The sequence below is a fragment of the Vanacampus margaritifer genome, chromosome 5 (genome assembly GCF_051991255.1).
Source record: "Vanacampus margaritifer isolate UIUO_Vmar chromosome 5, RoL_Vmar_1.0, whole genome shotgun sequence".
NCBI lineage: Eukaryota > Metazoa > Chordata > Actinopteri > Syngnathiformes > Syngnathidae > Vanacampus > Vanacampus margaritifer.
The window spans coordinates 28,289,410-28,308,011 of NC_135436.1; the positions used below are offsets into that span (position 1 = coordinate 28,289,410).

An 18,602-nucleotide genomic window follows, 5' to 3' on the forward strand; every position below is an offset into this window, starting at 1 on the left:
GGAGAGTCTTGACTACTTCATGCTCCTTAGACAACCAACAGGCCACTCGTGGAACAGCAGGCGGCCAACATCAGGACAGATTTTCAAGAAATACGGTTTTGTTTTGAAGAACAATCTAGCTATTGTAGTTTTTTTTTTTATTCATCATTTTGTTATTTATTGTGATGTATGTCGTTCTTTATTTTATTATGTACAGAATTTGTTCCTGTTTTTTTGTCAGTTTTTTAAGTGCTCCAGAAATAACATTTGATTAAATTTTTTAAAAAATAAATAAAATAAAATGGACCGTGGAAGAAAATATTTTCATTCTGTCAATATTGTTGCTTTAAATGATATCTAGGTGTTTTTACTTGATTTCCAACCAATAAACCAATTATTTTTAATACGATAAATACAAAACAAAAAAGGAGTTGGGGGAGCTACACCAAAACGCTAGCTCGAGAAACATGAAGACCACATTTAGTTGGATTATTTAATATTATACAGAGTACAGTACTTTAGCGTATATTTTCTACACAGAAACATCCCCGTAGTGTTTTCCTACTGCGTTAACCAAAATCCAATGGGTTAACAAAAAGTAACGGCAAATAAGAATTACAAATAAAAATCAAGTAACGTATAAAAAGCAAAGTGCTAAGTTTGTACAACGAAAAATGTAACAGTAAAAAAAAAAAAAAAAAAAGTGTGCAGTTATCCGGCCTGTGTGTGCAATACAGTACGTTACACTTCTGATCAATACATCAGCACTACATGGCAGTTGTGGAGAAAACATGCTGGGACGTGCATGAAACACAACCAGACACAAACTACAAGACAAGAGGCCATGTTGCCAAAAGAAACGCCAAATCGAATATTAGTCTGTTAAAACTCTCCACAGCGCGAAAAAGTTTTTAAAAAAAAAAAAGGAATAAAATGCTGATTCACGCTGGCTAAAAACCAAACAGTAGCAGCAAGTAGGAGGCAAATTATTTCACAGTTTGTCGAGGCGCAAGGGCGTATGGAAATCCCCTATCCGTGTACTAGTATATTCTTTGCTCACTAGTAGTAACACAGTTTAGGACAATTACTTACTAGTAACCTTTTTTCCCCCACTACTGTATGGCTTCTTTGCATACAAGTACGAGAACTTTTGTCACTAGTGGCAGAAAGCTGTGCACTAGGTGACATCTGTGCGCCACTAGTGCAACTAGTGAAGGGCCAGATGTTAACAGTCAACAGTAGTACTAGTACGCGAGATTGGTAAAGTGCATTGTCCAGTAACCAGGAGGTCATCATTTAATAATTTATCTCTCAATTTACTTCATAAGCATTAAAATCTTAGCATTTAGCTTTCAGCATTCCCGCGCAATTTCTCCAGAAATTGCGCTTAGTCTAGTTAGTGGTACTATTTAGTCGATATTCTTCATCTACTCATTAGTAGTAAGATTTAGTTGTCCTGCGAGTGTGCAGAGACGTCATACAGTAGTGAGGACAATGCCATTAATAAGTAATAGTGGTTTTACTAGTTAGGAAAAGGAGAATACTAGTACATGGTCGTCAAGGATAAGGACTAAATGCTGCAAGGGCGTTCCATGTGGACAAGACAATTGTGCAACATATTAAGAAAGTAAGCACATTCTCCAATGTAAACGGCAACAGAACGCGACCTGGCCGAGCGCTAATAACACTGCTGGTGAATACCGAGACTTTGCGGCGTGATTGGTTGCCACAGCGACGGGTAGAGGGGCCCTCGCCGCGGCGCTAGTTGAGGCTGCAGCAGCTCAGGTAGCTGATGGTCTTGCCCTCGCCGGGCGCGGGCGCCGCGTCGTTGTCGTCCAGCTTGTTGTGCTTGGCCTCGCGGATGAGCTGGCAGGCCAGATCCAGGAAGAGCTTCTCCACGTTGTCCGACTCCTTGGCAGAGGTCTCCAGGTACAGCATGCGCTGCGCCTCCGCAAAGTCCTCGGCGCGCTGCCGCGCCACCTCGCGCTTCTCGGACAGGTCGATCTTGTTACCTGGCCAAGAGGATGATAGGTAAACGGATTTGAATCGACATTGCAGTGTAGTAGAATGCAATTTTCAAATACCAATGCACAATAATAATAATAAGACTAAATGCAATTTCTGCAGAAATTGCGTGGGAAGGCTGAATGCTAATAGCTTAATGCTAAACTGAATGCTAATAGCTCAATGCTAATAGCTCAATGCTAAACTGAATGCTAATAGCTCAATGCTAAACTGAATGCTAATAGCTCAATGCTAATAGCTCAATGCTAATAGCTCAATGCTAAACTGAATGCTAATAGCTAAATGCTAAACTGAATGCTAATAGCCGAATGCTAAACTGAATGCTGATGAAATTGAAATTGAAAGATAAATTATGTGAAAATGACAACGTATTAATTGTAGTTGAAAGATGAATGAATAAAAAGAACACTTGAAACCCGGGAGGGGTGATGTTTTGAAGCAAGTTGAAATTTATATGGAAAAGTGTTATCTGAAAGTATCCTCCATTCATTTAGATGGAAAAATGGAACTATGATAGTCACTTTGTATAGATGTATATCCCTTAGAATAATTGCCATGGATATATTTGCATATGTACAGTAGGAGGTGGAATTAGAACCCGTGACCTCCTGGTTACCGGACAAGGCAATTTACCAAATGTGCCACTGAGTATTAGACAGCTGGTAATGATGGTCAGTTGCATGTATGAAAGTGGGCGTGGAGAGTTGGACTTAGAAAAAAATTCAATGTCAGTCCCATTGAAAATGAATAGGGAAAGTTGATATTTAATGTTAAATTGTGTCAATACTGCAAGTAATGTGGAATCAGACGATAAATACCCAGGAAGGCGTGAATTTTTTTTTAAATCGGAAGTATTATGTGGGAGTTGTGGAGAATAAAAATTACAATAAATATAAAAATGGCTTTGGGAATTGAAAGGGAGCATTTTGGCCGTAAAACGTCAACTCACCGACTAACACAGTGACCACCTGGTTGTTGGCGTACTGCTCGATCTCCCGCAGCCACTCGGGAAGGCACCGGAAGGAGTCCTCGCAGGTGATGTCGTAGGTGAGAATGAGGGCGTTGGCACTGCGGTAGTAACTCTGAGTGATGGAGCGGAACCTCTCCTGGCCCGCAGTGTCCCATATCTGCAGCTTCACCTTCTGACCCTTAATCTCCACCGTCTTGATCATGAAATCCACCCCGATCGTTGCCCCCTGTCCGGGTGGGAAAAGCCCCTGGAAGAAGCAGATAATAAATTCAGGTGGGCTCCCTCTAGTGGTGTGCGAATGAATTACTGCCAAATCGCTTCAGTATATTTGCATTTAGAAATTAGGAAAATTATTGTGAAAATGTGTGAATGTTGAGAATGTGATAAATATTAAGAATGGTTAATGAATAAATCACATCACTTTTTGTTGCCTTTTTTTTTTAAATGACAACAAACCTGAGTGAAGCGGCGTACGAGGCATGTCTTCCCGACTCCGGCGTTCCCGATCAGAACGATTTTAAACAGGTAGTCATAATCCTCCATACTCATGCTCAACTAGAGAAACAAAAACAAAATAGAATTATCTTTACTGAATCTTCCGGAAATCACAAAGGGCAGCTACAGCCAAGTTAGCACTGCAAAGAATGATATTGCAGCCTTTAAGGTGGAAAAAATGGTGGAATAAATACAAAACCTTGGATTTTATAAAAATAAATAAACACACTAATTCTACGTGAATAGAGTGACTATGTGTGGACAACAGAGAGATTAACTTCATTAGTCAGGCCATAGCCTTGTTCAATAGAGTTTAGTGCTCAGTCGCCATCTTGTGCATTCGTATGCAATTCCAAACCTTCAATTATTTGCAGATTTTCACGGCAGGGCTCAGTTGCAGTCCCACTGTAGTTCTTTAGTACCAAGAAACCACACGATGGGGCCAAAGTAAGACTTTGGCTAGCACAAAAACGGCAAGTGAACGACTTGAATCAGGACTGGTATACTGAGATACGAGCTTGGAAAGGAAAGAATTAAGCTCGTAAATCGTGATCATAATAAAGAAAGTGTTGTACAGTAAATGCAGCAGGTGAAGTTAACGTTGTACCCTGTGTTGATGAACAAAATATATTGAAGAAATATAGGCTATTAAAAAAACTAACAACACATAGCAGTTTTGTCATTTTCTTTCTTTCCCCACCGTGTCATTGTTAACTAGTCCTTTTAGTCATTATATTTATCCGTTCGCTCAACCAAACAGACGCGGGTAAATGTGTCAACTTTGGACGGTCATCATCTTTATTGACGTTTCGGCGAGGGCAGCTAACGAGCAGCTAGCCACCGAGTGAAGCCATTTTGGCTCTTTTTCCTTTGTGGAGATGAAGCCCGATGGAGGAAAAATACCAGAGTGACACTTACCTCAGTAGAACAAACAGGGGATGGCCCCGCTTTTGATGGCTAATCGCGATGCATAGGTCACCTCATCAAGCGGCCACACACACACACACCGCACGGTGAGGAACGGCACGGCTGGCTGGGGAGTTTCGGAGCACAACTCCTGTGTGTGTATCCTCCTTCTTCTGATGGAGGAGGAGGAGGAGGAGGAGGAGGGATGGAGGGAGGGAGACTGCACTTCAATGACGTCTTCGCCTAACGGAACACTGCACTGCAAACTCTTCTTGCTTCTTCTTAAATATAATAATATAATCATAATGAACATAATAATAATAATGATGTGCTTAATAAAATATTAAAACTCATTCGATTCTTCAAATATCCGGCTTCTTAAAATCGTGCATTTCACTAAAAATATTACCATTACTATTAATTACATATGTTTACATGTTAACAAATAATATTAATAAAAAATTAAATTGAATGTTAAAATGAAGAAATAAAATCCATTTGGTTCTTCGACATTAAAAAAACAAGATTAACAAGATATTTTTAAACGGCCTTTAATGCTTCCTAAAAATACAAATTAAACTTCGTCTTGCGTCTATAAAAACAATAAAGATGAGTAACTATATTAGACTTTTCTTTTAATTGCAAATAATGATGTTTTGAATGTATTTTCAAAACTGTAATTTGTTTAATTTATTGCTATAATCGTATAATTGTGTTCATATGGGTATTTGATTTGACATACAAAAAAACAACAACATACATTGTACCTTGTTATGTTATCCACTGAGTAAAGGCGGAACTTCCATTGCATTTCCTAAACCTTATTTCCGGCCGAACATATATTCCTAGTGTACGTGACGTCACAAACTCGATTTCCTCCGGAAGACGGAAGCTTAATGGACGGCGTTTGCTAAACACTGAGGTCAAGACAAGACAGGAGGACGTCTTTTGGATTTTGTGATCCATGGGCATCTTTCCGGACGAGGGCAAGGGGCTCCCCCCGCCCGGCATCGTGAACCGAAACTCGCTGTGGCTGGCCGGCATGGGCTGGCTCTCCGCCATGCTCCAAAACGCCATTCTTCACCGCCCGCCGCTAAAGTCAGGTTAGCACTCTTAGCATGTACTAATTTATTTACTTGAACGAACCCAATAATGGAAGTAAGATTATTTAATATATGTGTTATGTAAAGTAATTTATTTCTGAAATAGTTAGAACAATTTGATTTTAGCTATTTTTAATTTTCGCCAATTGTTTTCATTTAGAAAAGAAAAAACGGATCAAATCAAAATGATTTGATTATGTATTTTTGCCTCTTTTAAGAAGGTGATTTTTAGATTTTGCACCTATGGTTTTCATGTCAAATTAATTTTGATATATTGTCAGGAGTTCATCGACAGGTCCTGATGACATCACTCGGCTGGTTCATCGGCTACCACGCGACTAAATATGAAAATTATGTGTACGCCAAACTGGACCGAGACATGAACGAGTACATGAAACTGCACCCCGAGGATTTTGTACCCAAGGGTGAGCTCAGTTGTTGTGGACAAAGCTTCTGTTGGTTCTCATTAGACTTCAATAGCTTTAGTAGTTATTTAGTAGGGCTGCTTAATACAGGATGTGTGAACTTACGGAGCTAGTATTTATAAAGTGTTTATACAGTACATATAATTGATAAATAATGATTTACGAAGACAGCTCAAGCTAATTCTATATTGGGAGATTTATTTTTCTCTTTGTTTATTTTTTACTAAAACAATGTTTTTACCTAAAATTGTAAATTCTATAATATCCAAAATATATGTGATTAATTTGGTGTTTTCAATTAGAAAAAAAATAAGGCTCAAATCAATCTGGCTTTTTATTTTTAATTTTTAAATATAGATATTTTTGTACAGTTTGTCGTGTATAATTTTAGCGGCTTTTTTTTATGTAGCAAGTACAAATATAAAAAAAAACAAGGATGAAATGAAGATTTATAAATTATAACAAAAAAATTGAAATAGTTGTGCACAACATGTAGTTTAATTTAATAGTATGTTTTAATGAAAATAAGACCACAAATTGTGGAGAGAAAAAAATGGTGCATCATTTGTTGTTATTTAGTAGCAGTAAAAAAAGAAAAAGAATGCTAAACTTAAAATTATTATAGAATTAAGACAAACATAATTGCATGTCATTGTGAGTTTAAGTGGCACAGGTATTGGACGTTTTTTTTTTAATTATGAAAAAAATATATATATATTTGGTAGTAGGTGATATGCAACTAATGAACATCTTTTTTTCCCCCCCACCAGAAAAGAAGACCTATGCTGAAATAGTGGAGCCTTTCCATCCTGCGCGCTAAGCTATCATGTGACCTCTCTTCTGTCCAAAATTGTTCTTTATGTATTTCAGTAAAAGTAACTACAACATATTCCAATTGTCTCTTTTTCAATCGGTGTTTATTCGCTCATACAGAATTCGCCCGTTGTTTTTGACTTAGTATTTTACTTTTAAACTTCCAATACTGTTCCTTATTCTTAGTGTGCGATCAGTCGTAGAGCATTGACGTTTTTTCAACCTTCCCATGATGCTTTAAAGATGTTTCTGCAGGCACCTGTGTAAATGTGGTGGGAACACGGACAGTTCTCGGGACTGTTTCAAGCTCGTGCTTAAAGAGTTCCCTCTTTCTTATAAAAAAATAAAATAAAATAAATTCAAGGTGCCACCGTATTTAAATGTCCACCACTTTTTAATTGGAAATGCCGATGATGTCCAAGTACTTCTGCGTCAGCCGGTGGCTCCTGCGCGTCAGCTGGCTGACGACGGCGAAGAGTCCACTCAGGTGGAAGCGCAGGAGGCTCTCCGGCTCCAGGTCCGGCAGCGCTCGGTCCACCGGGACCTTGGACCCGTTGTCCTCGGGGTGCGCCAGGCCGCTCTCCACCGCGCTCCTCACCGCCTTGAGCATCAGGTAGTCGCCGTACAAGTCCCGCGCAGGCTCCTCGTCGGCCGGCACGTCTCGCAGCAGGCTCGGCAGGAGGACCGTCCGCTCCATGCGACCCACCGCCGAGCTGTAGCTCCTCAAGGCCAGCGGCAGGCTGTTGCGATGAAACTCGGCCGACTGCATGCTTTCGCCGCCAAATCATCCCGACTGATTTCTGAAGGTCTGAATTTATACAAGCGCTGCGGTTATGTAAGCAAAGCACATCGTGCCACTCGACCGGCGACGCCCCGGGTGCTATTCCGGGTTAATGCTTATCTCTTGTTTGAGTTGAGCGGTGTGTACTGTATGTTGACTGTAAAAACTAGGCTTGAAAAAAATAAATAGTGTTACATAATAAAAGCAAAATGATTTGCCAACAGAACAGGAACATTTGACTTGTCAAAATGTCATAAAAAAACAGTAGCTCCCCTCCAAAAAAAGGCCAAAATCAAGAAAATAAAATGTGTTTATTGATTTAAGATAAATTGTATGCCAATGTACGAAAATTTGACTAAAACAATATAGCTAACCTCAAAATCCTCACTGAAAAACTATATACATGATTACAAATGATTGCCTGTCATTTTCAACTTCGTAAAAGATTGAAACATGACTGCAAAAAAAAAAGTTATCTTTTTTTTAGGCTAACAAAATGTTCTTGCGCTAAAAACAAGGAAAAACTACCACAAAAAAAAAAGATTAAACGAAATTATCTGCCAATAGAATACAAATACGGCAATAATATATGAATGTTATATACTTTAGTTATTATTAGCAGATCTATAAATGTTCCTACACTGCATAAACTGGGCTTAAATGTTTAAAACAAGTGAAATGCTCGACAGAGAGAAATTTACAACACCTTAAGATTATTAAGCAAATTTTTTTTTAAAAATCCTCTGCCTTATAATAAAAAAAAACATCTTGGCAGACAAAGACCAAGCATATTCATCTTTGATGAATAATATTTCATCTTGGTTCGATTAGTTTTGTCATTGTACCAGCAAGTGGATCATTAACGCCAGCCACGCTAGCTGTAAAAAGGCACCAAGTGCTTTTTTTTTTTTTAACTTCTAAAATCAGCTGAGCAAAGCCGTATTTGTCCTAAGGTCAAAGTAACCTGTGTTTATTTAGTCTGTTTATTAGACTGATTTTTCTTTTTTACTTTATCCTGAGGTTCCCGTTGTATTTTGTCCATTTATTTTCCAGTCTGACGGACCATTAAAACAAACAAAAAAAAAACACTCAGAAAACGTATGCAGTGTGAAGAGCGGTCTTATTAAGGCAACACTGTAGTGCAAACAGAAGACATTAAAAACCACATGATCACAGATAGCCAGTGGCCACAACATTAGGTACACGACCTGCACCATCTAATACTATACAGTACTGTAATACAATACATAGTTGATCAATGATGTCAACAATGTCGGCCATCTTGAGTCAGAATCAATTGTATTCTTTGCCTTAATCAACAACAATCATTTTGAATATCATCCGCCAGATCAAAAACAAAACCGAGGTAGGTTTCAACTTCATATCAGGGAATGGGCTTGTGCTCTGATAAATAATAATAATAATAAAATGACATCTTGACACCCTTCAAAATCAATCAGGCTCACAAATGCGGATCTGAAAATGTAGAAAATAGTGCCTGTGTTTTTTTTTTAAAATTATTATTATTGGACTTTAACTACTTTGGTAATCATGTCTCAGACGACGTTTAAAATCAATAAGGTTGACAAGTGGAAATCCTCTCTACCAAATATGACTCAAAATCAATGCAGCAGAAAACTTGAAATAAGATTTAAAAAAAATTAGACATGTGAAAACAACACACATTTGCACAGATATTTTTTTTTCCACTTTTGACTTCAACGACTCAACTACTCCAACCTGACATCTCAAAATCAATCGACTATGAATTACTTCCGCCACCCGTGCGAGTTAGAAGACGATCGGTCAATTATTGTGACTGGCGAATATAAAATAACCCATTTTGACCTTTCACTTAAGTTACCTGGGCCTTGTTCGAATCAGATAGTCCTGGCAGCATTCTTGGGTCCATGTCGCCATTATCTCATCTTCTCAAAGGAACCTCCAGGAAAAAAAAGCAATCAATCAATCAAAATGGCGTCCTCCTGTGTGAAACGGGGCCCCTTCTCCACCGAAGGACCGACGCACGCTTTTCAAGTGGGCAGCGTCCCGCCTGGCTCCTTATTTGGACTTCTTGCGTTGTCCCATGATGATGATCTCCAGTACGTGGGTGAGGTCCATCATCTTGGTGAGCATCTCCATGATGTCGGCGTGCTCCCGAGCGCCGCTGATGAACTCCTCCAAGGTCAGCTCGCCTGCGCGGACCAATACAAGATGGCGTCCCAAAATGTCACGTGAATGCTGAGAGATGAGCAACATTTTGTAGCGCATGACGACTTTTCATATCGGTTTCACTCCGTTCGTGCAAATGCTTATAGCTGAGCATCTATGCAAATTATTATTATTATTTTAAATTATTTTCTACAAAATAGTACTGGTAGAAAGGCCCGCCTCTTAGCATTGGCTCGGTACGAGTGGAGGGAGGCGTGATCTCACCTTCCCCGTTGACGTCGATCTTTTCGTAAATGAGCGTGACGATCTCTTCCGGGGGGATTTCGTAGCTCCTCGTGATGTCTTGAATGGCCTGGTGGGAGACACGGATACTCAGAAGCATTGGCTCGGCCATGCGGCAACACTTTTGGGACACTGTTGATTTATTTTGGCAATGTCAACAAGTGAATGGGGTAGATGCCACGGACTTCCGGGTTTCACACGCCAGCGTCGTTTACGGCCACTGATGGCCGCTTTCCAACACTCGCACACCGACCCTTGCGCCTCCCAACCGCGCGGTCCCGCCCATCGACGTCACAACTCACAATGCTTCGGACAACTGAAACGGACACACGCGCACTCGTCGACGGGAACGCGCAACCGAGGGGCACAAAGACGGAAGCGCAAGAACTGGGACGGGGCACACACGTCGCAAACAGGAAACGGAAACAAAGCTGCTGTGTGAAAACCAGAAAGTCGGAAGTCCCGCCTCCTCCGTGGCAAATACCACATTCATTCTGGTCTAGACTGTACTTTTGAAAGAACTTATATTGATAAAGATTTTGTTTTATTTTGGAAGAATGTTATTTATGGTTTTGTTGGGTAAAAAAAGAAAATAAGTTTTTGGTTAACTTATTTATCATTTTGGCAAAATTCCACATACATAAATGCAAATTTATGGGAATTAAAACAGCTTTTATTCACAAACTCAGGCTTTATATTTTGTCAATTAGACATTGTATGACGAAAAAAGCAACAACTATTTCTGTTTCTGTTGAATATTACATTTTCATAGAATTTTATTTTAAATGTTTTAGTTATCCCCTCAGTGTTTTTATTTAATGTTTATGTGTCAAAAGGTACTTGTTTGATGTACCTCATGTTTGACTGAATTACTATTAAAAAAAAAAGTGTGAAAAAAAATAACACTGCCAAACGAAAAAGTGCTGCATAGACATAAAACAAGGCGGCGCCACCTTGTGGTGAACCACTTGAGTGTGGTTAAAAATAAATCCTGGATTAAAACTTGTGTCGAGTTCATTCACTTAAGACTACTTCTACTAAGCCTCAACACTTCTTGGACTCTCTCAGCCCTGAAAAAATAAAATAACATACCTTGAAGATGGTCTCCATTTCATCTTTGTCGATTTTCCCGTTTCCATCCTGGTCGAAGAGCTTGAAGTACCACTTGAGCTTCTGGTTGACTTCTCCCTTCAGGAGCAGACTGATGGCGGCGATGTACTCCACAAAGTCGATGTAGCCGTCCTGCAGAAGGCCTGACAAGTTAGCTCGGGTTAGACCCCCCCCCCCCAAATACGTCTTCTCCGTCTCACCCCGTCCATGTCGAAGGTGAAGAAGACCTGGTCCACGTAGCTGCTGGCCTCCTCCGTCATGCCGTTCATCTCCAGCATGGTCTTGAGCTCGAAGAGCGTGATGAGGCCCGACGGCGACTCCCTCATGAACTTGGTGTACCAGTGGTGCATGTCCTCCTCCAGAATGTCGTCCAGGTTGGAGTTGTGGGCGCCCATGCCGGCGGGGATGCGGCGGTAGACGAGCGCCGGCGGGAACCGAATGAGCGAGCGGACGTCAGCCGACTGGCTGAAAAGATCTCAGCGCGCGCGAGGGTGAACTTAATCTTCTTGATCTTGGCAGGAGCCAAAAGCAGACATAACCCTTTAATGGGATAACGAGGACAAGACTTCTTAGAAGTTCGGGGACACGACACCAAGATGGTGGGGTCACAGTTTTTGGAAGCCGGACATTCGTAAGACTCTGACCTCCTCTCCTCCAAAATGAGATTCCTCACATGTGATCCTTATTTTTGGACTTAAGTTACTTACAGGTTTGGAATTAAACCTCTCCATTGTAAGTCGATTTCAAATCACGACAAGAGGTGCTCATTTGCTTTTTGGCTGCTGCTGAAGTGCCTTTGAGCAAGACATGCCCCCACGTTAGGTAAAGTCATCTGTTTGAAAATCAGAGGTGGCAAATCCAGGCCCAGTAAGTAAAAACCCTGCTACCGTTTGACTTTAGCCCCAGGTGCTAGCTAGCTATTTCCCATGGTGGTCGTTTACCTGCTAGGAAGCTAACTAGCTAGTTCGCTCCCATGCTGCTCATTTACTTGCTAGCTAGCCCGCCCGCGCCCATGTTGCTCATTTACCTGCTAGGGAGCTAGCTAGCTCCCATTCTGCTCGTTTACCTGCTAGCAAGCTAGCTAGCATCAATGGCTAAAATCAAACTGTGGCAGGGTTTTTAGTTTTTGGACCCGGATTTGCCACCTCTGTTCAAGCATGTTGTTGAATTTGTATGCTAGCCATTGTGCTCGCATTTTCAGCTTCATGCTATTAAGTTAGCAACTGCTCTGTAAAATTAATTTATATTCTAATTGATGATTTGTTTATTCATATAGCTCACATTTCCATTTGCTGTGCTACGCTTAACTTTCCATTTTGTTTTCTGTGGTAGAACGACACAAAAATAAAAAGCCAAACACACTCAGCATATATTGGGTCTTTAATGGAAACGTCAAAGACAACATCAATTGATCTAGACAGCGATGAGGTAATTAGATTAACAAACACAAAATAGTGTCAGGATGTTTGTTCACGACAATTTGGCACATTGATTGATTTAATCCGCTGACAAGTTGACGGGAAAGGAAAGGAAGTTTTGGGGGGTTTCACAGTCAAGAGTGTCTCACATCATCCACTGACACCAACACTTTTTAAATTGCAGTCCAATAAATAAACATTGTTTAAAATAGCAACATATCTCACAAAATGTTTGTTATTGGATGAGAATAACTCATAATTTTTTTTTTTAAATAATACCAAAACTTTCAATGCAAAAGTTGCACATTATTGATTGGGTAGCCATATTTTGGGACTTTCTTTTTTTCCCAAAATATTTGAAAAAAAAAAAAATAATAAAATAAAATCACACAAAATGTGGGCTTTACATGGTGTTCACTGGACAGGAACGGAAACGCACATTGTTATTCCCGTCCATTATGTGAAATCCATATTTTTGTTAGATTTTTTAAAAAATATTAATTATTTAAAACAACTTGTAAAATGTGAACATGGGAAACTTTTGGGGTCATTGGACAGGAAACATTTCACACATTACATGTAAGTTGTTTTTTCTTAGCAAAACCTCGCACAAGTTCACATTTTGTGAGGTTTGTTAAAAAAATGGTTTTAATCTCAAGTGCACTTATTTGTTCATCTTTGGACAGCAATGACAGAAATAGTCAAAGAGTTCAGGAAACCTTGCAGAAGGAACATGAGCGCCCTCTGTTGTTCAACTATAGAAAAACACCGGAAAGCTTACAAAAGGTCATCAATAATCCTACATTTTACAACAAAAAGAGGGATTGTTAATTTCCTCAAAGCTGCCCTCTTGCAAACACTGACCAGTTGGTAAAAAAGCTCATGTAAAAACAGACAACTTGTCTTTACAAAGACAATAATACGTCGCAAATGACCCACCTGTGGATGCCACCTCACGACATCTTGAGGGAAGCGGGGTCGATGTACAAATTGGACGAGGCGGCGCGGCTCTCCTGCTGGAAGAGGAACTGCCTGAGCACGTTGTACACCATCTCCCTGCTCAGCGTGAAGCGCCTCAGCCGCTCCTCGTCCTCCTCGGGCATGACGAACGTCAGCTGGTACTCGGCGATCACCGAGCCGTTGCTGGGGAAGGACGAGACGGAAAGCTCGACGTTGGCGGTTTGGCAAAAAGAAGCTAAAACTGGACACTTTTCTAAATTAAAAAAAAAATAAAATAAAAATAAATAAATATATATATATATATAAAGAATATCATGAAATAGAATGTCAGAAAATTAATTTTGTTGCAAACAATGTGCAATTGTCTTTGTGCTACCACCCTCATATGGAGGACCGAAAAACTGCCAAAATTAAAAATTAATAAATGACTAAATAAATGTATAAAAGTGAAAATAAAAAAAACGGATATAAAAAAATATAATTCAGAAATTAAATACAAAAAATAAATATAAATGGAAATAAAAACTATATATATATCCCTAAATAAATAAAACAAAGTAAAAATAAAAAACAAGATTCAAAAATGAAAACATCAAAACAAAATACAAACATTAGGACCGCCCCCTCATTTGAATAACACTTCGACCTGACAGATCTTTTTTTTTTAAAACTTGGATTTATTTGTTAAGGGGTCTATATACAGTATTTGTTGTTGTTTTTTATTTAAATTTATATTTATTTTTGTATTTAATTTTTTAATTATATTTCTATATATCCATTTTTATTTTCACTTTTAGTCATTTATTTATTTATAAAGTCATTTATTTTGAACGTTAATAATGTCAAGCACTTGTAACTTAAAACAAAAAAAAAAACCCTGGTATGTCAAAAAACTCATGAGTGGAAGCACGAAAAAGACGTCATGCTTACCGGAGGGCATGAATTTCCGCTTTGGAGAAGTAGCGTCCAAGCGCGGGGGAAGACGCGTACACGTCAGACAGCTTTAAAGGAGAGGAGGTCATCAGGTTGGGACACGCCGACACAAACGAGTGCATTCCGAGCATATTAGCAAGTTAGCATGATAGCGCTAAAGCTCCACAAGCAAATTTCAAGTGCTTGGGTTAAGGAAAATGAGAAATTCCTTTAAGAAAAAAAAACAAACAAAAGAGTATCATTTCCATGGTGGTCTCACCTTGCCTTGCAGGTCGCTGGCGATGGCTCGGCTCTGATTGGACGAAACGCTGAAGAGGTCCTCGTTGAAGGTGAGGCCGGGCAGCCTGAAGCTGCCGTTGAAGAGGCGAGGAACTCGGAACGACGAGCAGTCGAACTTCTCGTCGACGTCCTCGTGAACGGCTGCGCGGGGGAGACGCGCCAAACAGCAACTTATTGGTCATAGGTCAGCGAATGGCAAGCGCCATTTCCTGTTCTATGGTTAGCATCACGTGTTTGCTCTTTGCCATCAATGGCAACCTTCCTAAAATTGCTTCAATTAAAAAAAATATTTATTCATGTTTTATGTATGGCTTTAAATAATTGGTTAATCAACTTATCCAAAATAACATCAAAATATTAGTGAAATAGACAACTCTTCATATTAATTTCATATTTTTGTATTTTATCAAATAACTGGTTAGTTAATTTATTGTAAATGAAAACAAATCAGAATTTTTTTTTACATATGCATTTAATGTTTTTTTTACAATTTAATAATTGGTTGCATTTTATATTGTGAATATTAAAATGAAGATATATTTTGTCATTGGCTTTACATATTTAACATTTTGCACTATTATTTATATAACTGATTAATTAATTAATCAATAAATATGTAAATAACAAAAAATATAAAAATGTTGTTTCTTTTTAAAAAAAGAATAACTTTTTTAAACGATGATAAAGATACTTTATGATGATTATTTAATTCAGTTATTAATTGGTATTTTAAATAACTGAATATTAGTAAAATAAACAATGTTACAATTACAGTAGTTAAGAAATACTACCATTTATGGCATTTTATAAAAATATGTAATAAAAAAACAGTTTGATTGATTTTAAATAACAAAATAATTATTACTTTATATCATCAAATATTTGCTTAATTTGTTTACTGTAAATAAAATAAAATAAATAAATTAAATAAAATAAACAATTGCACATATCCCTCTTTAAAAATGTGTATGAATAATTTGGATTGGTTGACCTGGCCCATCGGCCGCATTTCAAAGTTTTCCCAACCCTGCTTCAGATGTTCACGCATCCCAAGTCTCACGAGATTTCCCAACCTCTCGCGTGATTATGTTGAAAATGAAACTCTCCTTTTGAGGAGTTACCTGCGCACACGGCCAGAGACACGAGGACGACGGCGACAATGGCGGCGGCGAGGAAGACGATGAGCATCCACAGGCGCACTCTGCCGCACACTTCCTCGCACAGCTCTCGCTTCGCCTTGCGCACCGCGCTCTCCTGACAAAAGCACAAACACCTTTCACCAAGGACAGAGCACACCACCTCTAATTTCTCGTAGGAAAAGGAAACCGGTGAACAGAGGTGGCAAATCCAGGTCCAGAAAGTAAAATCCCTGCCACAGTTTGGCCTTAGCCCTGATGCTAGCTAGCTAGCTAGCTCCCTAGCAGGTAAACGAGCACCATGGGAGATAGCTAGGGAGATAGCTAGATAGCACCCGGAAGTAAAAACCTTGCCACAGTTTGGCTTTAATCCCTGATGCTACCCTAGCTAGGGAGCTAGCTAGCACAGGAAAGTAAAAACCCTGCCACAGTTTGGGTTTAACCCCTGATGCTACCTAGCTAGCTCCCTAGCAGGTAAACGAGCACCATGGGTGCTAGCTAGGGAGCTAGCTAGCTAGCACCTGAAAGTGAAAACCTTGCCACAGTTTGGCTTTAACCCCTGATGCTACCTAGCTAGCTCCCTAGCAAGTAAACGAGCACCATGGACGCTTCCTAGCTAGCTAGCTCCCTAGCAGGTAAACGAGCACCATGGGAGCTAGCTAGGGAAATAGCTAGCTAGCACCTGAAAGTAAAAACCTTGCCACAGTTTGGGTTTAACCCCTGATGCTACCTAGCTAGCTAGCTCCTTAGCAGGTAAACAAACACCATGGGAATTAGAAAGCACCTGGGGCTGGATTTGCCACCTCTGCAGGTGAAGGAAACACTATTTATATATATTTATATGTTTAACTTATTCTTCAAAATGTTAGCCTGTATTTATCCAAGTAAGTAATGAGAACAGATTTTCTTTTGCAAAGTTGTAAATTAGTCCCTTTACGAGGGACGGACGGACAAACATTTATCTAATAATAAGAATGTAAAAAATCAGACCTGAGATACCGAGAATACTTCAGTTGCTTCCCTTCCTGAAGCCATCGTGTCGCCATTGTAACCGTTCTGAAACGAAACACACACACACACACACACGTATATGTATACATAAAAACACACATACACATCCTTTAAAAGCGCCGCCCCTTCCTTTGGAACGACAACGTCATTTTTGGTCAGCGTGGTGAATCATGTGTCTGACAAACACTTTAAAAAAAACGCACGCCTGCTGCACAGTAGATGTGAAATTTTACGGCGTGGGGGGGGGGAACGCTTCCTATATTCCTGTGCATGATATGACCACTTGTTGTGTCTGGCTCACCTGAGCGCTCAGCAGCAAGCTTCCCTCGGCCGGGTCGCGGCATCTGTAGGCGTGATTGTCACCGTTGCCCGTGCTCACCTGCCAATCACACAAACTTGACTTAAAATACTAAATAATAATAAATATGGTACTAAAAATACTTAATAATTGAAAATGAAACTTAAATTTTTCATAGTTGATGTCTTTTTACACTTCATGATTTTATTACATTGCATACATACGCTGATTCACAACAATCGGACATTTTGGCAGGTTTGTCCAAGTCATTTTGAACTTACTATCGCTATATCAATAAAAAAATAAAATGAAAATTCCGATGTGCCTGCTAAAAATTGAGTTTTTCTTTTCTATGAGGCAATCATCTAGGTTATGATAATCTACAAAAGTTTAAACAAGGAAACTAGACTCTTCTTCTTTAGTGAATTTGTTGTGTTTTTTTCTCTTGATTTATGAAAACATTTTTTTAAATTTTAAGTCTTATATTTTTGACAATAGAGTTATGATATTGTGTTTCTTCTTAGATAAAAAGGTATACATTTTTGTATATTACATACAATATTACAAAACCAAAGACATTTTCCAGGTTAAATTTGAGATAATTGAGTCATAAATAGACTAACGTCACACGTTTTCCATGAAAAAAAAAAAAAAATCAAGTTTGAGATGCACAACAAGCACTTTAATTGACACAAAGTGGAACTGTGGTGTGAAATGTAACAAATGAGTCTCTAATTGGTTTATTTGTCCTGCCGTATACGATCATCACAAAGGCCATTTGCAGCAAAAGCCACAACAATCGACCACTTAATGAGACGTTTGGTAATAAACTGCAATTAGCAGCAGCATCAAAAATGATGACGTCAAATGCGCATTATGAGATTGGAAGTGCGGTCAAGTGTTACTTTACAGTGTGTATGTACTTTTTGGAAAATAAACGATCAATTACTCACCAAATGGCCCGTGGCGTCGCTCCCATTCGTTTTAAACGTTTGTAACTCAACTTCCATGTTGCCCAAAAAGCAAAAAACAACAACACGATTTCGAATCCGGAAATGTCCCGACTACTACGAAACCAAAGTTCGCGCGGGCGGCCGTAAACGTCTAAAGACGAAAGATGAAAGCACAATCGAAAAGTTGGTCTCTGTTCGGACTGAAAAGCCGCAAACGGGTTTCAAACCCACGTGAGAATCTCGACGTACTACTACCGCCGAACCGCCACCGTTTGTCGACCATCTGACAGGTGAGAGAGTAGTGAGGGCGCAGGTTTCAGTCTGTGTCAGAGAGTACGTCACCACCTGAGCGCTCTGATTGGTCACCTTTCCGGAAGTGAAACGTGAAAAGTGTGACATGTCGGTAATTTGCATTTAATTAGACCCCCCCCCCCCCAAATCAGTTTAACTTCTAGCTTGCTGTTTTCTGAGGCAATGATTTATAAAGAGGGAAAAAAGTTAAACCTTTATTGCAGCAAATAATTCTGTACCGTCAACTACTGCTGGAATGTAA

At 39.4% G+C, this 18,602-nt stretch overlaps 5 protein-coding genes across 6 annotated transcripts; 1 reads left to right on the top strand and 4 right to left on the bottom strand.

Annotated features, from left to right (window-relative positions):
* Positions 1-458: 458 nt before the first annotated feature.
* On the bottom strand, positions 459-4,570 carry rab30 (RAB30, member RAS oncogene family). Its single transcript, XM_077566643.1, has 4 exons — positions 4,388-4,570; positions 3,431-3,529; positions 2,954-3,221; positions 459-1,991 (listed from the first exon to the last, which is right to left on the bottom strand). The coding sequence occupies exons 2-4, from the start codon at positions 3,521-3,523 to the stop codon at positions 1,741-1,743; spliced, it is 612 nt and encodes a 203-aa protein (XP_077422769.1). The 5' UTR covers positions 3,524-3,529; positions 4,388-4,570; the 3' UTR covers positions 459-1,740.
* Positions 4,571-5,242: 672 nt separating this feature from the next.
* On the top strand, positions 5,243-6,792 carry ndufc2 (NADH:ubiquinone oxidoreductase subunit C2). Its single transcript, XM_077566373.1, has 3 exons — positions 5,243-5,478; positions 5,760-5,903; positions 6,674-6,792. Exons 1-3 carry the CDS (start codon positions 5,340-5,342, stop codon positions 6,721-6,723), a joined length of 333 nt encoding a protein of 110 aa, XP_077422499.1. The 5' UTR covers positions 5,243-5,339; the 3' UTR covers positions 6,724-6,792.
* A 299-nt stretch (positions 6,793-7,091) lies between these two features.
* On the bottom strand, positions 7,092-9,511 carry thrsp (thyroid hormone responsive). The gene is made up of 2 exons (XM_077566372.1): positions 9,362-9,511; positions 7,092-7,524 (listed from the first exon to the last, which is right to left on the bottom strand). The coding sequence occupies exon 2, from the start codon at positions 7,483-7,485 to the stop codon at positions 7,111-7,113; it is 375 nt and encodes a 124-aa protein (XP_077422498.1). The 5' UTR covers positions 7,486-7,524; positions 9,362-9,511; the 3' UTR covers positions 7,092-7,110.
* Positions 8,599-11,549, bottom strand: guca1c (guanylate cyclase activator 1C). The gene is made up of 4 exons (XM_077566370.1): positions 11,262-11,549; positions 11,044-11,193; positions 9,934-10,021; positions 8,599-9,692 (listed from the first exon to the last, which is right to left on the bottom strand). Exons 1-4 carry the CDS (start codon positions 11,454-11,456, stop codon positions 9,559-9,561), a joined length of 567 nt encoding a protein of 188 aa, XP_077422496.1. The 5' UTR covers positions 11,457-11,549; the 3' UTR covers positions 8,599-9,558.
* Positions 11,550-12,423: 874 nt separating this feature from the next.
* c15h3orf52 (chromosome 15 C3orf52 homolog) lies at positions 12,424-18,374 on the bottom strand. 2 transcript variants are annotated; one of them, XM_077565016.1, is made up of 8 exons: positions 18,050-18,374; positions 17,100-17,177; positions 16,778-16,843; positions 15,773-15,905; positions 14,632-14,792; positions 14,370-14,440; positions 13,419-13,622; positions 12,424-13,234 (listed from the first exon to the last, which is right to left on the bottom strand). In XM_077565016.1, exons 1-7 carry the CDS (start codon positions 18,104-18,106, stop codon positions 13,433-13,435), a joined length of 756 nt encoding a protein of 251 aa, XP_077421142.1. In that variant the 5' UTR covers positions 18,107-18,374; the 3' UTR covers positions 12,424-13,234; positions 13,419-13,432. The 2 variants fall into 2 exon arrangements, with proteins under 2 accessions (XP_077421142.1, XP_077421141.1); XM_077565015.1 differs by having other exon boundaries at positions 12,424-13,622.
* Between the last annotated feature and the right edge of the window lie 228 nt (positions 18,375-18,602).

Coding starts and splice junctions, on each gene's coding strand:
- rab30 (XM_077566643.1), bottom strand. CDS start 3,523: ATGAGTATGGAGGATTATGACTACCTGTTTAAAATCGTTCTGATCGGG. Junction 3,222..3,430: donor TCGTACGCCGCTTCACTCAG/GTTTGTTGTCAT, acceptor TGCTTCTTCCAG/GGGCTTTTCCCACCCGGACA. Junction 1,992..2,953: donor GGTGGTCACTGTGTTAGTCG/GTGAGTTGACGT, acceptor CCTCTTGGCCAG/GTAACAAGATCGACCTGTCC.
- ndufc2 (XM_077566373.1), top strand. CDS start 5,340: ATGGGCATCTTTCCGGACGAGGGCAAGGGGCTCCCCCCGCCCGGCATC. Junction 5,479..5,759: donor CCGCCCGCCGCTAAAGTCAG/GTTAGCACTCTT, acceptor ATATATTGTCAG/GAGTTCATCGACAGGTCCTG. Junction 5,904..6,673: donor CGAGGATTTTGTACCCAAGG/GTGAGCTCAGTT, acceptor CCCCCCCACCAG/AAAAGAAGACCTATGCTGAA.
- thrsp (XM_077566372.1), bottom strand. CDS start 7,485: ATGCAGTCGGCCGAGTTTCATCGCAACAGCCTGCCGCTGGCCTTGAGG.
- guca1c (XM_077566370.1), bottom strand. CDS start 11,456: ATGGGCGCCCACAACTCCAACCTGGACGACATTCTGGAGGAGGACATG. Junction 11,194..11,261: donor TCACCTTCGACATGGACGGG/GTGAGACGGAGA, acceptor GGCCTTCTGCAG/GACGGCTACATCGACTTTGT. Junction 10,022..11,043: donor AAATGGAGACCATCTTCAAG/GTATGTTATTTT, acceptor GTCTCCCACCAG/GCCATTCAAGACATCACGAG.
- c15h3orf52 (XM_077565016.1), bottom strand. CDS start 18,106: ATGGAAGTTGAGTTACAAACGTTTAAAACGAATGGGAGCGACGCCACG. Junction 15,906..16,777: donor AAGTATTCTCGGTATCTCAG/GTCTGATTTTTT, acceptor TGCTTTTGTCAG/GAGAGCGCGGTGCGCAAGGC. Junction 14,441..14,631: donor CCAGCGACCTGCAAGGCAAG/GTGAGACCACCA, acceptor TCTCCTTTAAAG/CTGTCTGACGTGTACGCGTC.